Source organism: Lingula anatina, chromosome 10 (assembly GCF_051362555.1).
Source record: "Lingula anatina isolate TDL-2025a chromosome 10, LinAna3.0, whole genome shotgun sequence".
NCBI lineage: Eukaryota > Metazoa > Brachiopoda > Lingulata > Lingulida > Lingulidae > Lingula > Lingula anatina.
Window position 1 is genome coordinate 13,175,429 of NC_141776.1, and position 24,697 is coordinate 13,200,125.

The window sequence follows — 24,697 nt, forward strand, 5'->3', positions numbered from 1 at the left end:
CAAAGATCCTGTAGTATTTTCTTCGCTGGCAATATCACCGGAGCCACAAAACCAAGTGGGTCATAAAGCGAAGAAATGACGGAGAGAATCCCCCTTCTAGTTGATGGTTTGGCTTTTAGCTGTATGGAAAACTCAAACTGATCTGTCTCAATGTTCCATTGTACCCCAAGCGTCTTTGTGATTGGTAGCTCATCATAATGGATATCAATTGAGGATATTTCTTTGGAATGCTCAGCCTTGGGTATAGAGTCCATAACTTCAATGCTGTTGCTGGCAAACTTGGTAAGATGGAATCCTCCGCTTGCACAGGTTTTCTGAAGATCATCTACCAGTCTGATGGCGTCATAGGTAGACTTCACAGATTTAATACAGTCGTCTACATAGAAATTTCTGAGAAGAGTTTTACTCACTTCAGAATTTTCTGCTTCAGCCCCAATTTTCTTCAGAACAAAATTGGCAACACTAGGAGAGGAGACGGCACCAAAAAGATGAACGCTCATCTGATATTCTTGCAAGTCGCTGCTCAAGTCACCGTTTTCCCACCACATGAATCTCATAAAACTTCTCTGTTCTACTGGAACACGGACCTGAAAAAACATGGATTCTATATCGGCAGTGAATGCGGTTTGATGCTGACGGAACCTACAAAGAACTCCCACCAAGTTGTTGGCCAGATCCGGTCCTTGTAATAAGTGATCATTCAGGCTTGTCCCTTGAAACTTGGCACTTGCATCAAACACTACTCTAATTTTCCCCGGTTTGTTTGGATTGTATATACCGTGATGAGGTAAGTACCATACTTGGCCCTGTGCTGAGACATCATAAAGAGGAACACGCTCTGCATAACCACGCTCTAAAATATTTGAAACAAATGCTACGTAATCTGCACGGTAAGTTTCGTTTTTCATCATCTTCCTCTTTTGCCACAATGCCCTCTGTACTGCTTGTGATCGGTTATTAGGAAGTGACACTTCACTGGATCTGAAAGGTAAGGGCAAAGTATAATGACCATTCTCAAAAACAACACCATCTTCTGCAATCTGTAAGAAACGTTTGTCCTCTGGTGACATTCCTTTCTCATCAGGATATGATGGCTTATGCTCACAAAAATCAAGCTCCATCATGTGCATTGCAGTAGCCGGGGACATTATCTCCTTGTGGACTTCCTCCACCTGTATACGATTGCATGTAATGTGGTCACTAGTATCAGCGGTTAACGGTCCATGTACTGTCCAACCGTGTCTAAGTAACACTGCATACGGGCCTCCATTTGAAGAAGGTATTGCTCCAAGCGGCTCCAAGGCTAGTGGGCAATTGTTTCCAATCAAGATAGCCAAGTCCACATTTTCTTGCAATTCTGGTATTTCCTGAGCAACACTTTTGAGGTGATCCCACCTTCTGACGATATCTGGCGTAGGTATCTGATCTTTGGTGATTGGAATATCATCTCTAGTGAAAGTTCGTGGCAGTTCAATGGCATTATCACCATTACTATCTGTAATCACCAGATTTTCCACCGCACTGCTTTGAAAACAGCTGCTTCCAGACAAAGTCTTGAGCTGAAGACGAGTAGTTACACCCGAGGCATCAAGTTGGCGGAATAATCCTTCTGTAATAAAACAACCACTACTTCCATTATCATAAAAACAGTATGCATTCATAACAGTGCTACTACCTTTCTGGTGGATCTTCACTGGGAGAATTGCATGAAAAATACGGTCTGCAGACACTGTGGTAACGCAGGAAGACACAGTAGCACCATCGGTCAGCCGTGTATTAGCTTGAGCTGTGAGAGAATGCGATTGGACAGCAGGTTGTCGTTGGGGCCGAAAGCCTTCAACATGGAGTGAAGTTGGATGCAATTTCTGACACTTCTGACATCGGCGTTTCTTGGTGCAGCCCTTTGACACGTGGTCTCGTCCAAAACATCCAAAACAGAGGCGTTTATCCATCAGAAAGGCTCTCTTGTCATCGATACTTTTAGATGAAAATGTCTGACAGTTCTCAAGGTCATGACGTCCTTGGCAAAGTGGACAACAAGGTTGCGCGGTAGTGACGTCAGAAATGGTCGTTGCCAAACTGGACACTTTTTGGTTGAACTTACTTGTTGGAGGCTTTGAAGACTTTGTAGAGATGGTCCCTTTACCAAACACTGGGTCGTTGGCTACTTCAGACGCTGATGATACAAAGGAGACAAGATCTGAAAACTGAACAACTCTTTGTTGATGTTGTCTCAACTTTACTACATGCTCTCGCCATTTATTTTGCAAATAAAAAGGTAGTTTCTTAACTACATTTATCATATTGGGTGGGTGATTTAACACACTGAGGTAAGATAAATGCTGCATTGCATAAGAACACTTTGTTAATGACAAAGCTAATTTCTTTAGACCAACATGATCATCTTGTTTTACAGATGGCAACTCATTCACTTTATTCAAATACATCATAGCAGTTTTATATGGGTCACCATATTCTTTGTCAAGCAACATACGGGCTTGTTGATACCCATCCTCTAAATAAAAACAACTACTGATGATTTCTTTGGGCTCACCTATCAGTAACTGATCAAGGTAATACAATTTGTCAGATGAAGATGCTGCACGAGAAGCAATACGAGTATCAAAAGCAGCCAAGAAAACCCTATACTCAGTTAAGTCACCAGCAAACTTTGGCACTTCTGGCTGAGGTAAGGACAACGCAGCTAGGAGAGCATCAGTTTGGAGTAGATGACTGACTCCAGGAATGCCACTGTTCTGAGGGACACGCTCTGGTACTTCTACGCCAGTGGGGAGTAAAGGACTGCCTCCAGGAATGCCACTGGTCTGAGGTGCACGCGCTGGTACTTCTACGCCAGTGGGGAGTAAAGAACTGCCTCTGGGAATTGCTCCGGCCTGGGGAGTGATCGCCGTTGTCACATCAGTTGTGGGTTCTCGGGGAATGACCCTGGCATAAGGAGTTGGTGTCGGTGCTTCTACATCAGTCATAGGTCCTCGGGGAATGGTCCTGGTGCTCGGAGTGAACGCTGGTGCTTCTGCATCGATCGGATGTACATGGCTGTCTCGGGGAATAAATTCAGGAGCCTCTACATTCATCATACCGTGGTCGGAGAGGTTATCTACCCAGGCATCTACATTAATGGTTTTCAACGGTGCCCATGTTTACAGCTCTGCTTCCGCTTTTTTAATTGCAGTCTGAACACGCAGCGATTCCTTCCTTTGCTTTAGTCGAAATTCTTCTTCTTCAATTTTCTGTTTTTCTTTTAATGCCTTCGCCTCTTCTTCTAAAACTGCCCTTTTTGCCGCAGCTCTTGTAGATCTTTCACTGTTGGTGGTTGATCTTGAACTTTTACTAGAGCAGGAGACAGCATCGTCTTCATGGAAATGGAATTTGGAGATATATAAAGATGTACGGCGTTGAACTTTACTAAAATTTTCCTCTGCCTGGTCTAAATATTTTTCTGCTCCTTTTTCTTCTTGGGTATTAAGCAAATTGAAGTATTTAAAATGTGCCTCTCTAAATCGGTCTATTGAAACACAAAAGTCATTCAATGCTTTCTGTACAATATTTACATGAGCAGAGTCCAAAATAAGTTCATTTATGATGTTTTCTTTTTTAGTACATTCACCTTTAAAGGCGGCACGACTGTGCTTTAATTCTTGACGATAGTCCCGGTCTCCACCTGCATCCATGGCTGTTATTATGTACTAGTGTGAAATCGTTGAGACATTGGAGAGTTTATGTTACTCATGCTTTATTTTTAAACGTTCAGTTCAGTAACCATTCACATCGCTTATGTCGGTACATTAAATGGACTAGTCAGCAGGTCAGCATATCAGCATGACAGCAAGCAAGCAAGCAAGCAAGGTACATAATCTAAAAAAAACAAAACAATAAATAAATAAAATGAATAAATAAATAAAGGAAACTATATAAATACTTATGCATCAAATACATAGGCCTAAGTATAATTTACTAGATATATGGAACATTACATTACATTAATTCGGTTATATATAGCGAGACTTGAAATTTGCTATATCTATACAGTAAGCAGAAATGATATGAAGTTTACCTTTTAATGCAATAATCATAATTAAAACGTTATATACTGAATTACAGGAAGGGTTTTGCAGTTGATAATTAAACCAATGCGTTCTCATATTATCATTTATCGTACTTCATATTAATTACCACACCCTACCAGGTACTCTATCTTATATACCTATTTTTTCACCTTTATAATTTATACAGAAAACTTATAAATACACACTTGATAGTAAAAACACTTACATTATGATTTCTCCCTTTGAACTGTTACAATACACTATACTACGTTGGGAAATACGGTTAGCTGCAGGAGAGACCCTTCTTGTACGGATTCTTGTAGCGTTATGACCCAGTAGCATTCAAATAAGCGCGCTACTCACACAAGTAATGAAAACTACTCATAACTGTTATAGCTAAAACAAGGAATCTGTACTTACACCTTGTTTATATAAAACAGGGAATCTGGCACTTACATACCCGGCTCCATAAATAAGTTATACTGAATAAGTTGTACTTATTTATCTACAAAACAAAATATTCTAAGTGCCCTTAAAACAAAACAAAATAATATCTTACTGAAATCAACTAGTTACTTCAAATCTCCCATCTAATGTTCATTTGGAACTAAAAGAACCAACTTGTTAGAAGGTCTACGGATATCTACACTTTGTGTTTTAAGCAGTACTGCTCTAACATAACCTTCAGAGTCCATCTCTACCTCTTTAACACGACCCATGCGCCACTCACAACGCGGCACATTTTCTTCTCGAATAATAACTACATCGCCGATCGCTAGATTTCGACGATGTTTCATCCATTTTGTACGACTTTGCAAATTCAGTAGAAACTCTCTTTTCCATCTTGCCCAGAACACATTCGCAAGGTACTGTACTCGTCGCCAACGTTTGCGAAGATACACATCTTCTCTCTGGAATACACCTGGTGGCGGAACGGTAACCCGTGATCTGAGAGTCAAAATGTGATTCGGAGTTAGAGAATCTTCATCACGCGGATCCATGGAGACTGTCGTCAGTGGTCTCGAGTTGATGATCGCTTCTACTTCACAGAGGAGAGTGTGAAAGGAGTCAGTGTCGAGCTGGGTTCCATGTTCTTGTAAAAGACCCGTGAGAACTTTCCTAACAGACCGTATCATGCGTTCCCATGACCCACCCATGTTACTTGCTGCAGGAGGGTTAAAATGCCAATCAATGCCTACTCGACACATATTATCTTGAATGACATCATGTTTCATGTTCTGAAGAGCTTGTTTAAGTTCTTTGTGAGCTCCAACAAAATTTGTTCCGTTGTCGCTCCACAACTCTCTAACATTTCCTCGGCGCGCAATGAATCTTCGAAGCACGTTAAGGAAAGTGTCCGTTTCAAGGTTCATGGCAACTTCTATGTGTACTGCCCGACTAGACAAGCAAGTAAAGAGTACCCCGTATCGTTTGACTTCTTTCCTTCCGTCTTTTACGACAAAGGGTCCAAAACAGTCCACGCCTGATCTGCTAAACGGAGGAAGCGTTTCATCTACTCTACAACTAGGTAAGTTGGCCATTCTCTGCTGTTCCACTGGACCAGTGAGACGTCGGCACTTAACACAAGAAGCCAGCAAAGAACGCACAGCAGCATTTCCACTTATAATCCAATATTTCGTACGAAGGCTTGAGAGCACGTGATTTCGACCTGCATGCCCCAGACGTTCGTGTTCTTGGCGTATTATTAGGGTAGTAATATGGCCTTTCTTAGGTAGTATGATTGGATGTTTCGCTTTTTCTGGTAGATTTGCTCGCTGTAATCTTCCACCCACTCTTAAGATACCATTGTCAACAATTGGATCCAACTTGTAAAGGTTGCTGGTCTTGTTTACCGTCTTTGCCCGGCTCCGTGTTTGATCTGCATCTACTGAGGTAAGTTGGGTAATCTCGTCTTTGTAACTGCGCCAGTGTAGCCAACGTATGACTATGGTCTCCGATTGGGCAATATCCTCGGACGTAATCACCGGAGAGAAACTCGTCTTAGACTTCTCTCTTTTGCACAACCACTGAACAAATTTTCCATAGATAGCAACTGCTTTGCACAATTTATACCAACTTGAGTAGTGATTCACAAGCTGAAAGAAAGAATCTTCTTCATCACTGCTCAATGCAAAACACGCTGTATGTTGGATCTCATCGTCCGATTCTGATTGGTCTTGCGTCTGAGAATTTAGTGGGCTTGCTGGCCATGTATCTTCCTCGGTATACAGAAACTCGGGACCAGTCAACCACCTTGCACTGTCACTCAACTCATCCGCTGATAAACCTCTAGAGGCTTCGTCTGCACTATTATTTGATGACGGTACGTAACGCCACTGCTCTACACTGGAAAAATCGCGTATCAGTTGAATTCTATTTGCCACAAACACTGGGAATCGCTTCTTCTCATTGGCTATGTAGCGAAGTACAGTAGTGGAGTCGGTATGGTAAAACACTTTCAAGTCTTCCTCAATTTCTCTCTCTATCATTTTGGCTAGTCGCACTGAGGTAACTGCAGCGGTAAGTTCGAGTCGTGGGATTGACAGTCTTGATGGGTGCGAGTCGAGCTTTTCCTGCTACAAAGAAAACATTTATGTTTCCTGCATAATCCTTACATCGAAGGTAGGCAACTGATCCATAACCATAGAAGCTGGCATCTGAGAAGACATGGAGCTGCACTTCACCATGTGGGAGACAGTCTGAAAGTTTGAAACAGCGGTTTATCTTTACATTTTCTAATGCTAATATCGAAGATGACCATTTGCTCCACCTTTCTTGAAACTTCTCCGGTACATCATCATCCCATCCTACATTTCCGTCACGACAAAGATCCTGTAGTATTTTCTTCGCTGGCAATATCACCGGAGCCACAAAACCAAGTGGGTCATAAAGCGAAGAAATGACGGAGAGAATCCCCCTTCTAGTTGATGGTTTGGCTTTTAGCTGTATGGAAAACTCAAACTGATCTGTCTCAATGTTCCATTGTACCCCAAGCGTCTTTGTGATTGGTAGCTCATCATAATGGATATCAATTGAGGATATTTCTTTGGAATGCTCAGCCTTGGGTATAGAGTCCATAACTTCAATGCTGTTGCTGGCAAACTTGGTAAGATGGAATCCTCCGCTTGCACAGGTTTTCTGAAGATCATCTACCAGTCTGATGGCGTCATAGGTAGACTTCACAGATTTAATACAGTCGTCTACATAGAAATTTCTGAGAAGAGTTTTACTCACTTCAGAATTTTCTGCTTCAGCCCCAATTTTCTTCAGAACAAAATTGGCAACACTAGGAGAGGAGACGGCACCAAAAAGATGAACGCTCATCTGATATTCTTGCAAGTCGCTGCTCAAGTCACCGTTTTCCCACCACATGAATCTCATAAAACTTCTCTGTTCTACTGGAACACGGACCTGAAAAAACATGGATTCTATATCGGCAGTGAATGCGGTTTGATGCTGACGGAACCTACAAAGAACTCCCACCAAGTTGTTGGCCAGATCCGGTCCTTGTAATAAGTGATCATTCAGGCTTGTCCCTTGAAACTTGGCACTTGCATCAAACACTACTCTAATTTTCCCCGGTTTGTTTGGATTGTATATACCGTGATGAGGTAAGTACCATACTTGGCCCTGTGCTGAGACATCATAAAGAGGAACACGCTCTGCATAACCACGCTCTAAAATATTTGAAACAAATGCTACGTAATCTGCACGGTAAGTTTCGTTTTTCATCATCTTCCTCTTTTGCCACAATGCCCTCTGTACTGCTTGTGATCGGTTATTAGGAAGTGACACTTCACTGGATCTGAAAGGTAAGGGCAAAGTATAATGACCATTCTCAAAAACAACACCATCTTCTGCAATCTGTAAGAAACGTTTGTCCTCTGGTGACATTCCTTTCTCATCAGGATATGATGGCTTATGCTCACAAAAATCAAGCTCCATCATGTGCATTGCAGTAGCCGGGGACATTATCTCCTTGTGGACTTCCTCCACCTGTATACGATTGCATGTAATGTGGTCACTAGTATCAGCGGTTAACGGTCCATGTACTGTCCAACCGTGTCTAAGTAACACTGCATACGGGCCTCCATTTGAAGAAGGTATTGCTCCAAGCGGCTCCAAGGCTAGTGGGCAATTGTTTCCAATCAAGATAGCCAAGTCCACATTTTCTTGCAATTCTGGTATTTCCTGAGCAACACTTTTGAGGTGATCCCACCTTCTGACGATATCTGGCGTAGGTATCTGATCTTTGGTGATTGGAATATCATCTCTAGTGAAAGTTCGTGGCAGTTCAATGGCATTATCACCATTACTATCTGTAATCACCAGATTTTCCACCGCACTGCTTTGAAAACAGCTGCTTCCAGACAAAGTCTTGAGCTGAAGACGAGTAGTTACACCCGAGGCATCAAGTTGGCGGAATAATCCTTCTGTAATAAAACAACCACTACTTCCATTATCATAAAAACAGTATGCATTCATAACAGTGCTACTACCTTTCTGGTGGATCTTCACTGGGAGAATTGCATGAAAAATACGGTCTGCAGACACTGTGGTAACGCAGGAAGACACAGTAGCACCATCGGTCAGCCGTGTATTAGCTTGAGCTGTGAGAGAATGCGATTGGACAGCAGGTTGTCGTTGGGGCCGAAAGCCTTCAACATGGAGTGAAGTTGGATGCAATTTCTGACACTTCTGACATCGGCGTTTCTTGGTGCAGCCCTTTGACACGTGGTCTCGTCCAAAACATCCAAAACAGAGGCGTTTATCCATCAGAAAGGCTCTCTTGTCATCGATACTTTTAGATGAAAATGTCTGACAGTTCTCAAGGTCATGACGTCCTTGGCAAAGTGGACAACAAGGTTGCGCGGTAGTGACGTCAGAAATGGTCGTTGCCAAACTGGACACTTTTTGGTTGAACTTACTTGTTGGAGGCTTTGAAGACTTTGTAGAGATGGTCCCTTTACCAAACACTGGGTCGTTGGCTACTTCAGACGCTGATGATACAAAGGAGACAAGATCTGAAAACTGAACAACTCTTTGTTGATGTTGTCTCAACTTTACTACATGCTCTCGCCATTTATTTTGCAAATAAAAAGGTAGTTTCTTAACTACATTTATCATATTGGGTGGGTGATTTAACACACTGAGGTAAGATAAATGCTGCATTGCATAAGAACACTTTGTTAATGACAAAGCTAATTTCTTTAGACCAACATGATCATCTTGTTTTACAGATGGCAACTCATTCACTTTATTCAAATACATCATAGCAGTTTTATATGGGTCACCATATTCTTTGTCAAGCAACATACGGGCTTGTTGATACCCATCCTCTAAATAAAAACAACTACTGATGATTTCTTTGGGCTCACCTATCAGTAACTGATCAAGGTAATACAATTTGTCAGATGAAGATGCTGCACGAGAAGCAATACGAGTATCAAAAGCAGCCAAGAAAACCCTATACTCAGTTAAGTCACCAGCAAACTTTGGCACTTCTGGCTGAGGTAAGGACAACGCAGCTAGGAGAGCATCAGTTTGGAGTAGATGACTGACTCCAGGAATGCCACTGTTCTGAGGGACACGCTCTGGTACTTCTACGCCAGTGGGGAGTAAAGGACTGCCTCCAGGAATGCCACTGGTCTGAGGTGCACGCGCTGGTACTTCTACGCCAGTGGGGAGTAAAGAACTGCCTCTGGGAATTGCTCCGGCCTGGGGAGTGATCGCCGTTGTCACATCAGTTGTGGGTTCTCGGGGAATGACCCTGGCATAAGGAGTTGGTGTCGGTGCTTCTACATCAGTCATAGGTCCTCGGGGAATGGTCCTGGTGCTCGGAGTGAACGCTGGTGCTTCTGCATCGATCGGATGTACATGGCTGTCTCGGGGAATAAATTCAGGAGCCTCTACATTCATCATACCGTGGTCGGAGAGGTTATCTACCCAGGCATCTACATTAATGGTTTTCAACGGTGCCCATGTTTACAGCTCTGCTTCCGCTTTTTTAATTGCAGTCTGAACACGCAGCGATTCCTTCCTTTGCTTTAGTCGAAATTCTTCTTCTTCAATTTTCTGTTTTTCTTTTAATGCCTTCGCCTCTTCTTCTAAAACTGCCCTTTTTGCCGCAGCTCTTGTAGATCTTTCACTGTTGGTGGTTGATCTTGAACTTTTACTAGAGCAGGAGACAGCATCGTCTTCATGGAAATGGAATTTGGAGATATATAAAGATGTACGGCGTTGAACTTTACTAAAATTTTCCTCTGCCTGGTCTAAATATTTTTCTGCTCCTTTTTCTTCTTGGGTATTAAGCAAATTGAAGTATTTAAAATGTGCCTCTCTAAATCGGTCTATTGAAACACAAAAGTCATTCAATGCTTTCTGTACAATATTTACATGAGCAGAGTCCAAAATAAGTTCATTTATGATGTTTTCTTTTTTAGTACATTCACCTTTAAAGGCGGCACGACTGTGCTTTAATTCTTGACGATAGTCCCGGTCTCCACCTGCATCCATGGCTGTTATTATGTACTAGTGTGAAATCGTTGAGACATTGGAGAGTTTATGTTACTCATGCTTTATTTTTAAACGTTCAGTTCAGTAACCATTCACATCGCTTATGTCGGTACATTAAATGGACTAGTCAGCAGGTCAGCATATCAGCATGACAGCAAGCAAGCAAGCAAGCAAGGTACATAATCTAAAAAAAACAAAACAATAAATAAATAAAATGAATAAATAAATAAAGGAAACTATATAAATACTTATGCATCAAATACATAGGCCTAAGTATAATTTACTAGATATATGGAACATTACATTACATTAATTCGGTTATATATAGCGAGACTTGAAATTTGCTATATCTATACAGTAAGCAGAAATGATATGAAGTTTACCTTTTAATGCAATAATCATAATTAAAACGTTATATACTGAATTACAGGAAGGGTTTTGCAGTTGATAATTAAACCAATGCGTTCTCATATTATCATTTATCGTACTTCATATTAATTACCACACCCTACCAGGTACTCTATCTTATATACCTATTTTTTCACCTTTATAATTTATACAGAAAACTTATAAATACACACTTGATAGTAAAAACACTTACATTATGATTTCTCCCTTTGAACTGTTACAATACACTATACTACGTTGGGAAATACGGTTAGCTGCAGGAGAGACCCTTCTTGTACGGATTCTTGTAGCGTTATGACCCAGTAGCATTCAAATAAGCGCGCTACTCACACAAGTAATGAAAACTACTCATAACTGTTATAGCTAAAACAAGGAATCTGTACTTACACCTTGTTTATATAAAACAGGGAATCTGGCACTTACAGTTGAAGACATACAGATGTAGTGTATCCCCTTACGAAAAAGTCCTATAGGATCCTATAGGATCTTATAGGATCCTATAAGACTTTTTCGTTAGGGTCGGAATCTGTTAAAATGGGATGCAATCAATATCTTATAAACGCACTGCAGTTTATGAGAAACTGCAGAAGCAGGTATTTAAATGTTTGTTTTAATTCTTTACTATCTACTGTAAATGTGGGTGAAAATGTGTTCTTTGCTCTTTAATACAGAATTGACGGTCTAGTGCAGAGCATTAACCAAAACAACACAAGACTGACGCTTAATAACAACACCGTCATTGTAGACATCGCTAAGGTCAGGAACAACGCCACTGGTGCCGTGATGATGATTGCAATTCAGTATGACACCGGTATGTATGGTATTACTTTTATTATATGACATTTAATTCACTATAACACTATAAAATTATTGAATATAAGAATCCTCACCAATATGTTATCCTACTTCGTGGCTTGTTTCCTGACAGATGCGTTTACATTATATTTGCGTATCAGTATTTGGTGTCTTTCCCTCCATATTAGAGAGCTTTCGCACCTGTACGTTTAGGCGAACGACTACGTTTAGGTCATCATATTTTGCTGTCTAGTGACGTGTACACATACGGTTAGAGAGAACATTATCCGCAGCTAGATTACTACCCGTCAATGAAAAACGGTTTGACAAATCAGCATAATTTTATGAAATCAAGCCTTTCAAAATTGATCGTTTCTCTGCTATAATTATATTGGACATTTTATTTTTGTAATATATGTGAAACGTGTTGTCTCTGTTATTTGTGTCTATGTTTTTGTTACTATTGAAATATAAGTTATACCCGTAAAAAAAGGCATTTTCCACTGACCACAAGGCAGTCAGAACTGGCCTTCCGCACGCATGACTGATTGTATTATAAGACTGTTAGGTCATCATTTTGTGAGCAGTTGTTACGAGTACACATGCCTTTATAAGTGGTCTGTAGACTAGCCGTCTGCACTTGACGCATAACAGGCAGGATATCCGTAAGGTAAGTGCCGTTTAGTAAGATACTACTAGTAGCTCGATTTTCTCCTTTAGTTGACAGGGCGTCTCCTTGACTTTTAATGCAAATTTTATGAAGCCTTGTTTCGAAAGTCACATGGCGTCCTGTTTTGTGTATTTGAATAAATGAATTATAAATATAAAGTAAGGACAGCACATCTTTCTTTACATGAAATTGTCTATAATAGCAAATATTGATTAATATTTATTGTATCAGTAACAATTACTGACGCTGCATTAATTGGTGACCCGCTTATTTTTTTCAGCTGAAAATTGCGACAACATGCAGCCAACTAAGAAGCGCCGTACTGATTCACCAGCAGATTACGTCAGTTACCTGAAAGACAAGCTGGCCTTCGAGAAAGAACACTTTGAATTAGAAAAGAAAGAGCGAGAAGCTAAAATTAAGAAAGACAAACAAATGATTAAGATGGTTATGTCTTTGGTTAAGAAGAAAAACTGCTGCCTACAAGATACACATGGGCTGAATCTTTGTTAAAACATTAGTTTTTTTATTCAAGATTTCACTTAAATAAATGTTTGCTTGCGGTATGAATTTTACATTTTACTCTTTAATTTTCCATACGCACAATGTACACGTGTACAGTTCATGCTAAATAGTCCACCAAGGTTGGAGGATCTAGTTAAAAGTACCGACTCATCTGATTGCCATACACACAGGTATGGCAGTTGGCCAGAAGACCACCTACCAAGTACTGCTTGGCTACAGGAGACAACAGTACTTTTTAATTCTTTCGAAAGTCCAGGAAGGCAAAGTTTCACAATAAAAGTTTCCGAACTCCCACTCGACGCATTCCCGCACAGGCAGGGGCGTAACCAGACCTTTTAAAATTGTACGCACAGATTTTGAAAATTCCCAGGTACAATTATATTCCGTGAAAAATACACTGAATTTATGGAGAATAATATCATGGTTGGCTCAAAAAATTGTACGCACAGTGCATCCGTGCGTATGCCTGGTTACGCCCCTGCAGGGGACATTCTCCTGTTGAATTATTCTTCTTCGGTACTCATATTTGCTCCTCTGAAGGGACTCAACAGATACCTTTTAACGGGGTAAGCCGGATCTCCATGAACTGCGTATGGAAGACCATTCCAAAATTACCTAACCTGTCCAATGGCGTATGACCTAATTTAACGTCTCTGCATAAGACTCGGTCACAATCGGCCGTACGGGCTCTTACGGGCTGTTTGCGTCCAAATTTTGCGCAGAATCTCACGTCCCACGCAAAGCCTTCTTACGCAATTTCGAGCTCGCAGACAGCCCGTAAGCACGGACGGAGGATGTTGGACATGTCCAAAAGTTTCTACGAATAGCCTGCGAACAGCGAGACCGCAAGCGTAACTTGCTCACCTCGCACGGAGTTAGCAAGAGAGACGCGCGTTGTGGAAGACGCACGTCGCAAGCAATGAAGGAGTAAGTGCCCTTTGCGTGTTGAGTAAGGCGCACGCCCTCACAACTAACGAACAAAGTCGAGAGCCTACCGGGAATGCGTCGCACGTGCGTCACCCCCACGCCTGGTGTATAAAAGGCGTGCTCACGACGAACGCTTGCGTCTTTACAATTAACATCGACTATGTAACGTGTACAGCAATTTTCAAAATTTTCAAATTTTTGCTCAATTCAGTTTCTAATATGCCTCCAAAAGGCAAGAGAAAGAAGCTTACATATTAGAAAAAAGGGAGAAGGAAGAAGAAAGAAGAGGAGAACAGGAACCAAAACTGACGTACGCCGTCAGTATGTCACCACAAACGTGAAGCAAAACTGACGCAAAAGGGCACTACTTTCGCCGCGCATTGCATTCCCTTCGTAAGTGGTGAGTGTGTGCCACGTACACAGGAAGCAAGACAAACTCAAAAAATGAGTACAATTTCCACGACCATCGCTCCTTGCAATTAGCGTCCCTGCCTGAAAGGACATCTTATGTGGCCCTTGCGACTCGCAAGGCAGACTTTCCTATACCTCTACGACCTCCACGGCCTCCGCAACACCCAAAAATCGCAGGGGTCGTACGATCCTGAAATTCGTGCGTCCGGTTGTGACCGAGGCTTTACAGCACGTAAAACATGTATCAGCCTACTCAGCTATTGTACAATCCGACTATCCGTAAAGGCTAACCGGGTCTTTCTGCGAAATCACGAAAAAATAAACGATGGTCATTTTACGGTTACGGATAGCTAAATGTAGTCGGTCGCCTAAACGTGCAGGTGCGAAAGCTCTCTATTATACCCTTGAAGTCTACGTGTACGTCTCTGAAGGCTACAACTACAGGTTCTCAACTTCAGCATTTTATATCAGCCAACGATATTAAGTTACCTTTGCCGTCTCCCGCTGAATGTATATTCTTCACTGAAAAGTTCATTATTTAAGGCATGTACCATGTATATGAACTCATAATAAAAATAAGATACATTCCCTAGGTGTATCCGTCACAGTAGACGTCCGGTTCAGTCCGGTGATGGGGCGTCTCTTCCTTAACGTGCGTTCTGGTCTAACTGCCAGTTTTAAGGGACAGACGTCTGGACTGTGTGGACTAATGGATGACAACCAGGATAACGACTTCACTCTGGCCAACGGCACCGTGGTCACCAAGGACAAGGCAGTGGAATTTGCCGAATCATGTGAGTCATAAGGAAAAATAATACAACAACTAGTACTGCATATGTACATTGTTTATGCGGATATACCCGGTAAATGTACGTGTATATACCAGTTTTTGATTTGCTTATATAAATGTTTATCTTTCACCTCTGTTACGGGGTGAAAAATAAATGAATCAATTGAAGAATAAATAGGTAATTCGTTTTCATCACAGGGAGAATTAGTGAGTCGTTTTCCGGGTCTGGACTATACGGCAGTTGGTCCTGGGACAGTTCTAACTTCCACGCTGATGACGTCATGGACCCCTCCTACACCGACCCCAGTCTATACAATCCGGCCTATGCTCCTGTCAATGTGTCTCAGGCTGAGAAGAAGGTAATCTGGTCCAATAAAGCGTGAATCTAATTACAGTCCTATGGTTTAAGTTTATAATTCAGACTCTGCATCATTATTCTTAAAACTGCCGTGTCACTGAAAGAAGTATACACTGGATTGTTGAAATATGTTGCATAACATTTCTAACGCCTCAGATACGCGTTTGAGTAATATACGCTAATGGTCCTCTGGTGATATTTTATTTTAAGAGCAGATGCCTGTAAGAATCAAATAAATTCTTCCTTTTTTTGTCCATTGATAAACTAGGTCCCAAACCGTTCAATTCAGCATTATTCCTGTCAAATTTGCTTGTTGTTATGGTTACGGGTGAAAACTCGGTTGCTTTCAAGCACCTGGACGTGGCGAATAATGAATGCACTTAACTGTGTCGCTAAAATGCCGTTAATTATTTTCCAGGCTGCAGAGACGGCATGTCAGGGGAAAGGACTGGAAGGCGTGTTACTCCAGGAGTGTGTCTATGACATCTTGGTCACGAAAGATATCACTTTCTCCAACCAAGAAGCATACCAAAGCGGTAAGTGGTACATTAAATCTAAACATTAACTTTTTCATGTAGTGATGCTTATTTAGATATGTTTGTGATAATATAATATTAGTTGTGCAGTATTCGGATTAATTGATTGAAAAATCCTAGTGCACATGTACATGTTTATATTATATATATATGTAATTGTAAATTAAACCTGATTTCCACGTGTATATTCTACCAGGTTGTCCCGGTCAATGTAACGGCAAAGGCAGATGCATCAACAGCACGTGCGAATGTAACAGTGGGTGGACAGGATCGGACTGTTCCATTGGTAAGTGTGTCTGGAACATATTTTTTTTATTTTATAACCTTTTTATTTTACATGTACATAGAGGCTACAAGACTAAATAATTGCTTTTTTACAGCTTATATTTACCATTGTCTAGTGGCTAGGAATTGACACGTTACAACCGTTTTAAATAACAAATAAATAATAATGTTATACATAAAATTATAAAAAATGTATCAGAAACTCTCTTTTAATAAAATAGAGAAAGTTAAATTAAGGGAAATTTCCATCATAACTGTTTGATGGACTCTTGCTCATTTAAGCGTAGTATATAATTTCGTAACAAATGTTACTGTGGTTATTTAAGGTTCCTGCGGTGTATGCGTAAACGGTGCATGTGACAGTGGTTTCTGTGTGTGTGAAGTCGGCTGGGAAGGAGTTGCCTGTGACCAGAAAGGTAATGAAATGAAACATCTTAATTGCTATAATATAAATATTACTAGAGCGAGTGGACGGCTGCTTTTTATTTTGGAGGTCATTTTCGATTTTTATAGAAGTAGGCCCAAAAGAAGCAGTTACTGATTCCGCATTCCTACCGTATCATTTTCCAATTAGTAAATTATATCTTAAAGCGTGAAATTATATAGTACAAGTTTTATCTTGAAAAAGTTTTTTTTTGCGGTCATATTGTGACCTTCCGACAGGCTTCTTTATCCAAAAGCACTCAAAATATCACTTTTTACAATTGAGCCAAAATTTCATGCTTACGTACGAGTGTACGTTTAATACATTTTTTAACCATATTGCTAGTCTAAAAGAAAAGCGTATTTCTGCAGTATTCAGTTTTGCGATAAATACCAAGATAACAATGCAACCGGACAATTCGTCATAGTAATTAAAATGGTGTCCATTAAATATTTACCACCACTGAGTCTCACCTTGATTGAAAACAAAAATATTTTGTGGTCTTTCATTTGCAACCGTATTCAAAAAGTAGGATTTTAGAGACCCATAATTGTGACGTTTCACAGCTATGGCTTTGGTTTTGTTTCAGCTACATGTTTCTACGTGAACAACTGCACAGACGAGGACCACGGCGTGTGCTATAAGACGAACAGATGTCGCTGTGAACCAGGCTTTGTTGGTGGGTTTTGAAATTAGAGTTTAATTTTTTTCTTAAGTATTAATGATTTCTGACTAATTTCAACTGAAATATAATAACTTCTCGAATTTGATTATAGGCTTTATGTAGTGGTTTTTGCAAACGATCATTATACAAATATATGAAGAATTACTCACGTAAAGCACCCTTCCCTGTTGACATCTGGCTGAATATTTTAACTCTTTGTTGACATCAACTTCTGTGTATTTTAAGGCAATGACTGTAGCATCGTTGCAACCTGTGCCAACGTGTCTGAATGTTCCGGTCACGGGGTCTGCGTGGACTTTGGCGTATGCAAATGTGACAACGGATGGGCGGGGCCAAGCTGTACAGAGTTTTCATGTGAAAGTCTGGCATTGTGCTCAGGTAGGTTATCGAAGGCATATTTGAATTCAACTGTGAGATCAAAAGTGTTTTCAGATCAGGCATTCACATATTACCGTAGTTTCTGCAGTGGTGTTTTCACATGTTGGCACCTTAATACATAGCTCGGCTTTAAAGTAAGGTTTTAACGGAGCCTCTGCGCCCAACAAATTATCAAAGAATGTCAGCTCCATGTAGATCATTCACCCAAATTTATTAGGCTTTTGATTGAGATATTTGTTGCAAAAGGGAATATGTCGCCCGTAACGCAATAAAATTAAAGAACCTATCAAACATAACGGAACAGAGAAATCTCTTGTAAATATTTACACCAATTGCATGCGCACTGAAGCGCAAACCATGGTCCATGGCAAAACATAAAGCACTTTAAAATAACATCTTTTTTATGCCACAGTCTGCTTGGATAGGCTTTATCAATGTTGCAAACAAAACGGTTTATATTGCATTGCAGGTCATGGGCGATGTGAAGGTTATGACGTATGCAAATGTGACAATGGTTGGCAAGGAAACAGCTGCTCTCTTCCCGATTGTTCTTCAAATAATGGCTGCTCCCTGCACGGCGTATGCACTGCACCTGGCACGTGCACCTGTTACGACGGTTACCATGGAGAAAACTGTACCACTGTGAAGAACTGTACGGCACTGAATGGTTGTAGTGGTAACGGTATATGCATCAGCTCTGGGGAGAATGGGACTGATACCGTATGCAGGTACATATTTTAAGTTTCATTTTAGACACTTCTAAAATAACTCTTTCATATGTTGAGTGTTTAGATACGCAATCGCTATCATTCTCACTTTTTACACTGTAGTGAATGCTTCGTGAGACGTTTGGTATTTAGTTTAATTAGTGGATTACGCTGTTCCAAGCTGGTTGTAGTTGTTTGTCTGCTGAAAACTTGAACGCGTTTTGATACCTTTGGCATGTTTAATTTTGCGACAACAATTATTGCTAGACACCCTTACACAATAATAATAATAATAATAATAATAATAATAATAATAATAATTAATACAGGTGCTTTGAAGGCTTCACTGGAGATACATGCAATACTGTCTCGTGCTCGGCTGTTAACGAATGCAGTGGACACGGCAAGTGTTTGGAACCCAATCTGTGTCAGTGTGACATAGGATATGGAGGGAATTATTGCTCCAATTTCTCGTGCGAGGTTCTCGGTTACTGTTCCGGTAAGCGTGTTCTGTACAGTCATTTTTGTTCATTAGATACAAAACAATATCTATGAATATATTCTTCATTACCGATAACACTATCAGTATGTGTAAGCTTTGGGTGATATCCTTATCTTCTTTCCATATTTGTCATTAAATACCAATGATATTTCCAATGTGAATATTTATAATACAGCATTCCACTCTCTTACTCAAAGAGCACCAGTGTGAACTAGTACCTGTTAAAAAAACCAAGGGGACCAAGGGAGCCATTCCTTACAATGTATATACCTTTTTCGCCACATTTCTTCATATTTTGCGTTGAGTTTTAAATGTATTATTTTAAGAAACTTCTTGTTCTTCTTTTCAGGTAATGGAGAGTGTGTATCATTGGACAAGTGCTTATGTTCTCCCGGCTGGCTTGGTGAACGCTGTGACGAACCCATTTGCAGCGCTGTCGCCAACTGCTCCGGCAACGGAGATTGTGTATCCCCTAACCAGTGTGAGTGTCTTGATGAATACGACGGTGTCGACTGTTCTACTAGAATTGGTTCGAACGATCACAGTCCAGCGTTTGCTTATGACTGGTACAATGCCACAGTAAAGGAAGATGCCCTCATAGGGTTTGTTATCGTATTCCAAGACAACATCACGATGATTAACGCTACAGACCTAGATGTAGGACGAAATGGCAAGCTTGAGTATGCTTTCTCTGGGAGCAACAGAGCGGAACGGTTCTTCAACATGGACAGTAAAGGACAGCTATCAGTGATAGCCAAGCTGGACTACGAAAGTCTTCCGCAGAAGGAGTTCATTATGACAGTAGTGGCATCTGACAAGGGCGTACCGCCCAAGAGTGCTGCCACCAAGATCGCCGTCATTGTCCAAGACGTCAACGATAACGCGCCAGTTTTTCAGTTGTTTGGTTTCCCAGATATTCCAGTGAATGCCAGCCGCGCGCTGGGACGCACTGTAGGACAATTTCTGGCCACGGACAAAGACAGTGGGTCGTACGGAAGAGTTCGTCACTCGATTATCAACGAAAGCAACCCAGATGCTGCGTTTGATATCAACGAAGACACCGGAGAACTTAAAGTGGTGCGTTACCCAACACAGCCCCGATATGACATTACCGTTATGGCGGAGGATGGAGGAGAGCCGCCAAGACCTGCGATTTTACCAGTTGTTATAAATGTCTACGGACAACTTGGAAATGTCGCTGTGGACCCTACGCCTGACAACACAGGACTGGTTTCAGCGTCTCCTGGGGGGTACTCAATCCCTGGAACCAAAGGACCAACGCCAAAGATGACTTCAACACAAGGTAATTTGTTAAAGCCCAGTGCAATGCAGGGTTGTGAACATTTGAACTGAGTCTCACTTTTTTCAAATTAAATACGAATTCCCCGTGAGTAGTTCACATGCTATTTTGTTTACCACGTTTTACATAAACTATTAATGAGGTAATTGTCAAACACAGGTGGTGCCAGGTAGGCTAAGTAGTTTGCCATATATATGGCATACAAGATTTTCGTGTAGAACGTGCATCTGGCCTTGACCCTTAACCTCCCGACCTAAAATCAATAGAAGTCATCTACCCTAAACCCCGGTCCGTGATGCAAGACCCTAACACCTACGGGCAGCTTGTCCCGAAATTCCAATATCCACTTTAATAAAACTTACTTCATGCAGGAAGAAAAATAAAAAAATGAGCATGATGTACCAAACATATCCACAGATAATCTTAAACGAAATCGTTGAGCTTTTTGAACAATCTGTGTCATTACTTTTTTTTTCAGGGACTGTTGTCAGCTCCTCAAAAGAACCATGGTACCAGTCTGAGGGCTTCAAGATCTCCGCAGGCGCAGTTGGAGGAGTGGTGGCACTGTGCCTTATTGCTTTCATCGCCATTCGCTGTGTACGGAGAGGTAAACGAACAGCCAGTGGGGTGATAGAATGTCCTGGTACTACAGGCACCAAATGACATTTATCGGTGCAAACAAAAATGACACTGGATATGACACACGTGACATTTAGGACATTGACGCCTCAGCGAATTCTGACAGGACAGTCTCAATTAACAGCAGCTGCACCGCAATCTGTGCATTTGTTTGACCAATAGGTATTCACGTAGAAATATTTTTGATTATTTTGTACTGATTCGCAGTACTTTTAGATGTAGCACTTTAGTTGTCAGCACTGCAGGTTGGTGACAAGCATATATTGTAGTGTGGTAACTGATATGTAGACAGTAGTCCACCATTTGATTTTGACAGATGAATGTTAGATAAACACACACACGCACACACATACACACACGCGTGCGCACACGCAAACACACACATACGCACACACACAAACACACACAAATGTAAATGAAGAGTGCGGTTTGCTTATTATGGAACGTCAAGATATGTAATTGTCGTCATGCAGGATTATTGAATTGTCTAGAGACATTCCAATTATCAACTTTGTTTATGGACTCTATAGCGATATGTTAACATTAAAACTGCTGGGTATTTCTTTTTTTAATATTCGAAATATTTTGCTTTACCCCGTAAAAAGTAATCAGATTTGTGAATTTATCATGTTTTATTTTGTTTGATATGTATACCATTCAACATGTTAGGCAACAATAAACAGTAGTATATATTGGTCGCTATCTTGTATTGTGAATACCTTGGATAAAGTGACAATAATAATTTTATGCGATATGCTGAATGATAAACAAACAAATCCAGCTTTAAGCTTGTGTGTTTTCTAATTTATCTTAACAGTATTTGATGTGTTCTTACCCCTGGGGATAAACAGCATGTTCAGTGCATCTATAAAATGAAGTGTAGTATTTTGTCGTTTTATAAATCGAATAAATATTGTACTTAGTCCAGTCAAAATGTGTGCTTTCTTCAATCCAAAGCTCTTGAGAAGCCGCGGTCACTTCTTATATAAGCAAAATAGAATGAAAGGACTCTTATTATAATTAAAAAAAAGAAAGAATTAAAAAATAATTTAGATATTGGTATTTGTTTCCTTTTTAAAATTAAATTTATCTTTTATGTTCTATTCTTATTTCTTTCTTTCAATTTTAAGTTATCATTTTGTGTTATAGTATAGATATACGTGACAGAGAATAAGCGGTTAAAGGAGCAAATTCATGCAAAAAATGAGGGTTTAGGCAATTATTAGCAAAAACTGTATTGAACGTGACCCTAGACGTACGTGAGCGGATTTTTTCAAATCATAGATACTTCTGTAGCGCCCGGATAGCACCTCTCCGGAGGCATCAGTCTCCCTAATATCAGCCAATCGCGTCCCTCAAAACCTTCCAAGATTCTTCTAAGATTTGCTCACTAGCCAATCACGAGGCGTTGAGCCTTCCAAGATTCTTCCAAGATTTGACGAATCACAGGCGCGGGAAAATAGGTCATCATGCGTTAGTGATGAAAAAGGCGTCAAAGTTGGCGGTCGTTTCCTCGCTTAAACCACTGTTTGATCGTTGTTGCTTGGATAGGGAGGTAAGTAGATTTTTTTAATATATCGATCGGTGATTAAAAAAAAGCGTATGTGGTTTGGTGTAAGAAGCGCGTCACGATCGATGCCCTTTTTATTTGTAAAAACGCATGTTTAATTATTAGGGATTCCCTACATTTATTTTACTAGCGCAACTGGTTTCTATCTAGATCGGTTTACGAATTTTTAAAGGTTCATACGAACCGAGCATCGTCGGAGCGTGGATTCCCAGTAACACATGTAAACCACTTCTACTAGTTTCTTATACGACTCTAAGAAATTCGACATGCCAAGGGATAAACTGAATAAATCACCCGATCAGCCATTAGAGAGCTTTAGAGTGCTCCTTTCTTTAAATTTTTGGTTGTCAATTTGACCTACTTTCGTGACCTACTTTTCTGCCCCATTGACATACTGTACAGCATAGAATGCTAGCAGAAAAATCTGTTCAAACATCACTTTCCGGTAAAATAAACAATGCCTTTTGGTAATTCCCTTAGTTATACTACTTGAAACTATATGCTGGCATTTGAATGGTTTTTATGACAAAAAATTGACTTTGTATGTATCTTTAAAGAACAGATCATAGAAAACGCCTAGAGAACTCTACATGTCTCTGCCAAAGTGAAAAGAAAAAAAACGATTAAGAGTCGTTTGCTATTTTAAAACAAATTTTATAAAATCACCAATATACTTGGAACTTTGAGTAAAAGTACAGTAATTATTATTTGTTACTTTTAGGATGGTCACGTGCGAAGCGGCAAATACGAATAGGGGCCTTGGCCCAAAACACACCTTTTCTGGAAGGATCGAGCCAAAATGTAGACTTGTAACAAGTAGAGATAAGGTATGAATAGGCAGGGGGAAATGCAGTAAAACTTACTAATTAATAGGAATTGACCGATTGCGCACATTTCAACATTTTGATGATACATGTAGACTCGCATAGGACTACGGTACAAAATGGCGGTCACAGCTAACGCAATAGGCCTAGGCCACATTATACACTCCACGAGCGAGTGAAAATTGTATGTATCCACAGTGCCTATCGTATAGACAATGGATAACATCGCCAAATACTTTACTCCAGCCGAACCGAATGCAACGGTTAAAGACATACATTGTAAGCCGTCAAGTGGCAAGAGATCTCACAGCCAATTATCAAGCACCAGCGAAGAGGGGAATTCGTTCAATCAACAAAATGAGATACTGAACGAATTAGAAGAGAAAAAAAAAGAACTGAAACACACTGTTAAAACGGATGATCTCAGGCAGATAGTCCAGCAATCAATGCTTGACGTTATTTACGAAGTAAAAAAGAGTTCAATGAGCGTATTCTGGAAATAGAGGAAAGGCATGCCAGCATGATAACCGAGATGAGAGATCGAATGGATGGTGTAAATATGGACAATCAAGCACTGAGGGGGAAAACTGGCCGAGAGAGAAAGGGAGCTGAGGGAACTTAGGAAGACAGTAAAAGACAATAAACAAATGGCCATGGAAGCAAACTGTCGTTCAAATAGGAATTAATAATATTCCAGAAAAAAAAACAATATAAAATTATATGGAGTGAGTGAATCTCTCACACAAAAAAACGGGAATTACTTATTAATAGAGTGCGTTATCCAAGGTACTCGAGCCTCACTGACAGTCCTTTACGGACCTAATAACGATACACCTTCATTTTTCCACGACATTAAAAATCACCTGGAAGTTATGGGGAACACCTCCGTTATAATCGCAGGTGACTGGAATGTCCCCAATCGATTAAGACAGAGATACGTTCAACTACATTAATAGAAATAATGTAAAAGCAAATGACGAGATTAAAACTCTCATGTATGTCTTCGATCCGGTTGATGCATGGAGAGAACTGCATCCGACAGACAGAAGATATACTTGGTACGGGCCAAACAATAAACGGAGCAGACTTGATTACATTCTGATCTCCCCAGACCTACAAAATAATCTGAGAGACGCGGATATAGATATTGCCTACAGATCAGATCATTCCCCTGTGAATATAAAACTACAATTCATAAATCAAACTAGAGGGCCTTTTTATTATCTTGCGTCACCGAATTAGCACAAGAAATTACTTTTGAGCCCCCTGAATAGTACCGATTGACCTATTACAAGCGTATGTAGGTTCCACAGTTTGGGCCAAGGAACAGTCATGCCAAGTTAGACATTTGTACCATAAAATGCAGCGTTTGACCCTTAA

At 40.5% G+C, this 24,697-nt stretch overlaps 1 protein-coding gene across 1 annotated transcript in view; it reads left to right on the forward strand.

Moving 5' to 3' along the window:
* LOC106178962 (uncharacterized) overlaps positions 1–21,850 on the forward strand; it is a 35,901-nt gene extending 14,051 nt beyond the window's left edge. Inside the window, exons 24-35 of the mRNA XM_086997881.1 lie at positions 11,663–11,802; positions 14,913–15,113; positions 15,308–15,468; positions 15,886–16,003; positions 16,200–16,289; positions 16,615–16,704; positions 17,302–17,391; positions 17,623–17,775; positions 18,245–18,503; positions 18,812–18,981; positions 19,334–20,287; positions 20,763–21,850. Coding sequence (XP_086854007.1) covers positions 11,663–11,802; positions 14,913–15,113; positions 15,308–15,468; positions 15,886–16,003; positions 16,200–16,289; positions 16,615–16,704; positions 17,302–17,391; positions 17,623–17,775; positions 18,245–18,503; positions 18,812–18,981; positions 19,334–20,287; positions 20,763–20,947 — 2,611 coding nt within the window. The 3' untranslated portion in view covers positions 20,948–21,850. The remainder of the gene's footprint in view (positions 1–11,662; positions 11,803–14,912; positions 15,114–15,307; positions 15,469–15,885; positions 16,004–16,199; positions 16,290–16,614; positions 16,705–17,301; positions 17,392–17,622; positions 17,776–18,244; positions 18,504–18,811; positions 18,982–19,333; positions 20,288–20,762) is intronic.
* Positions 21,851–24,697: the final 2,847 nt, after the last annotated feature.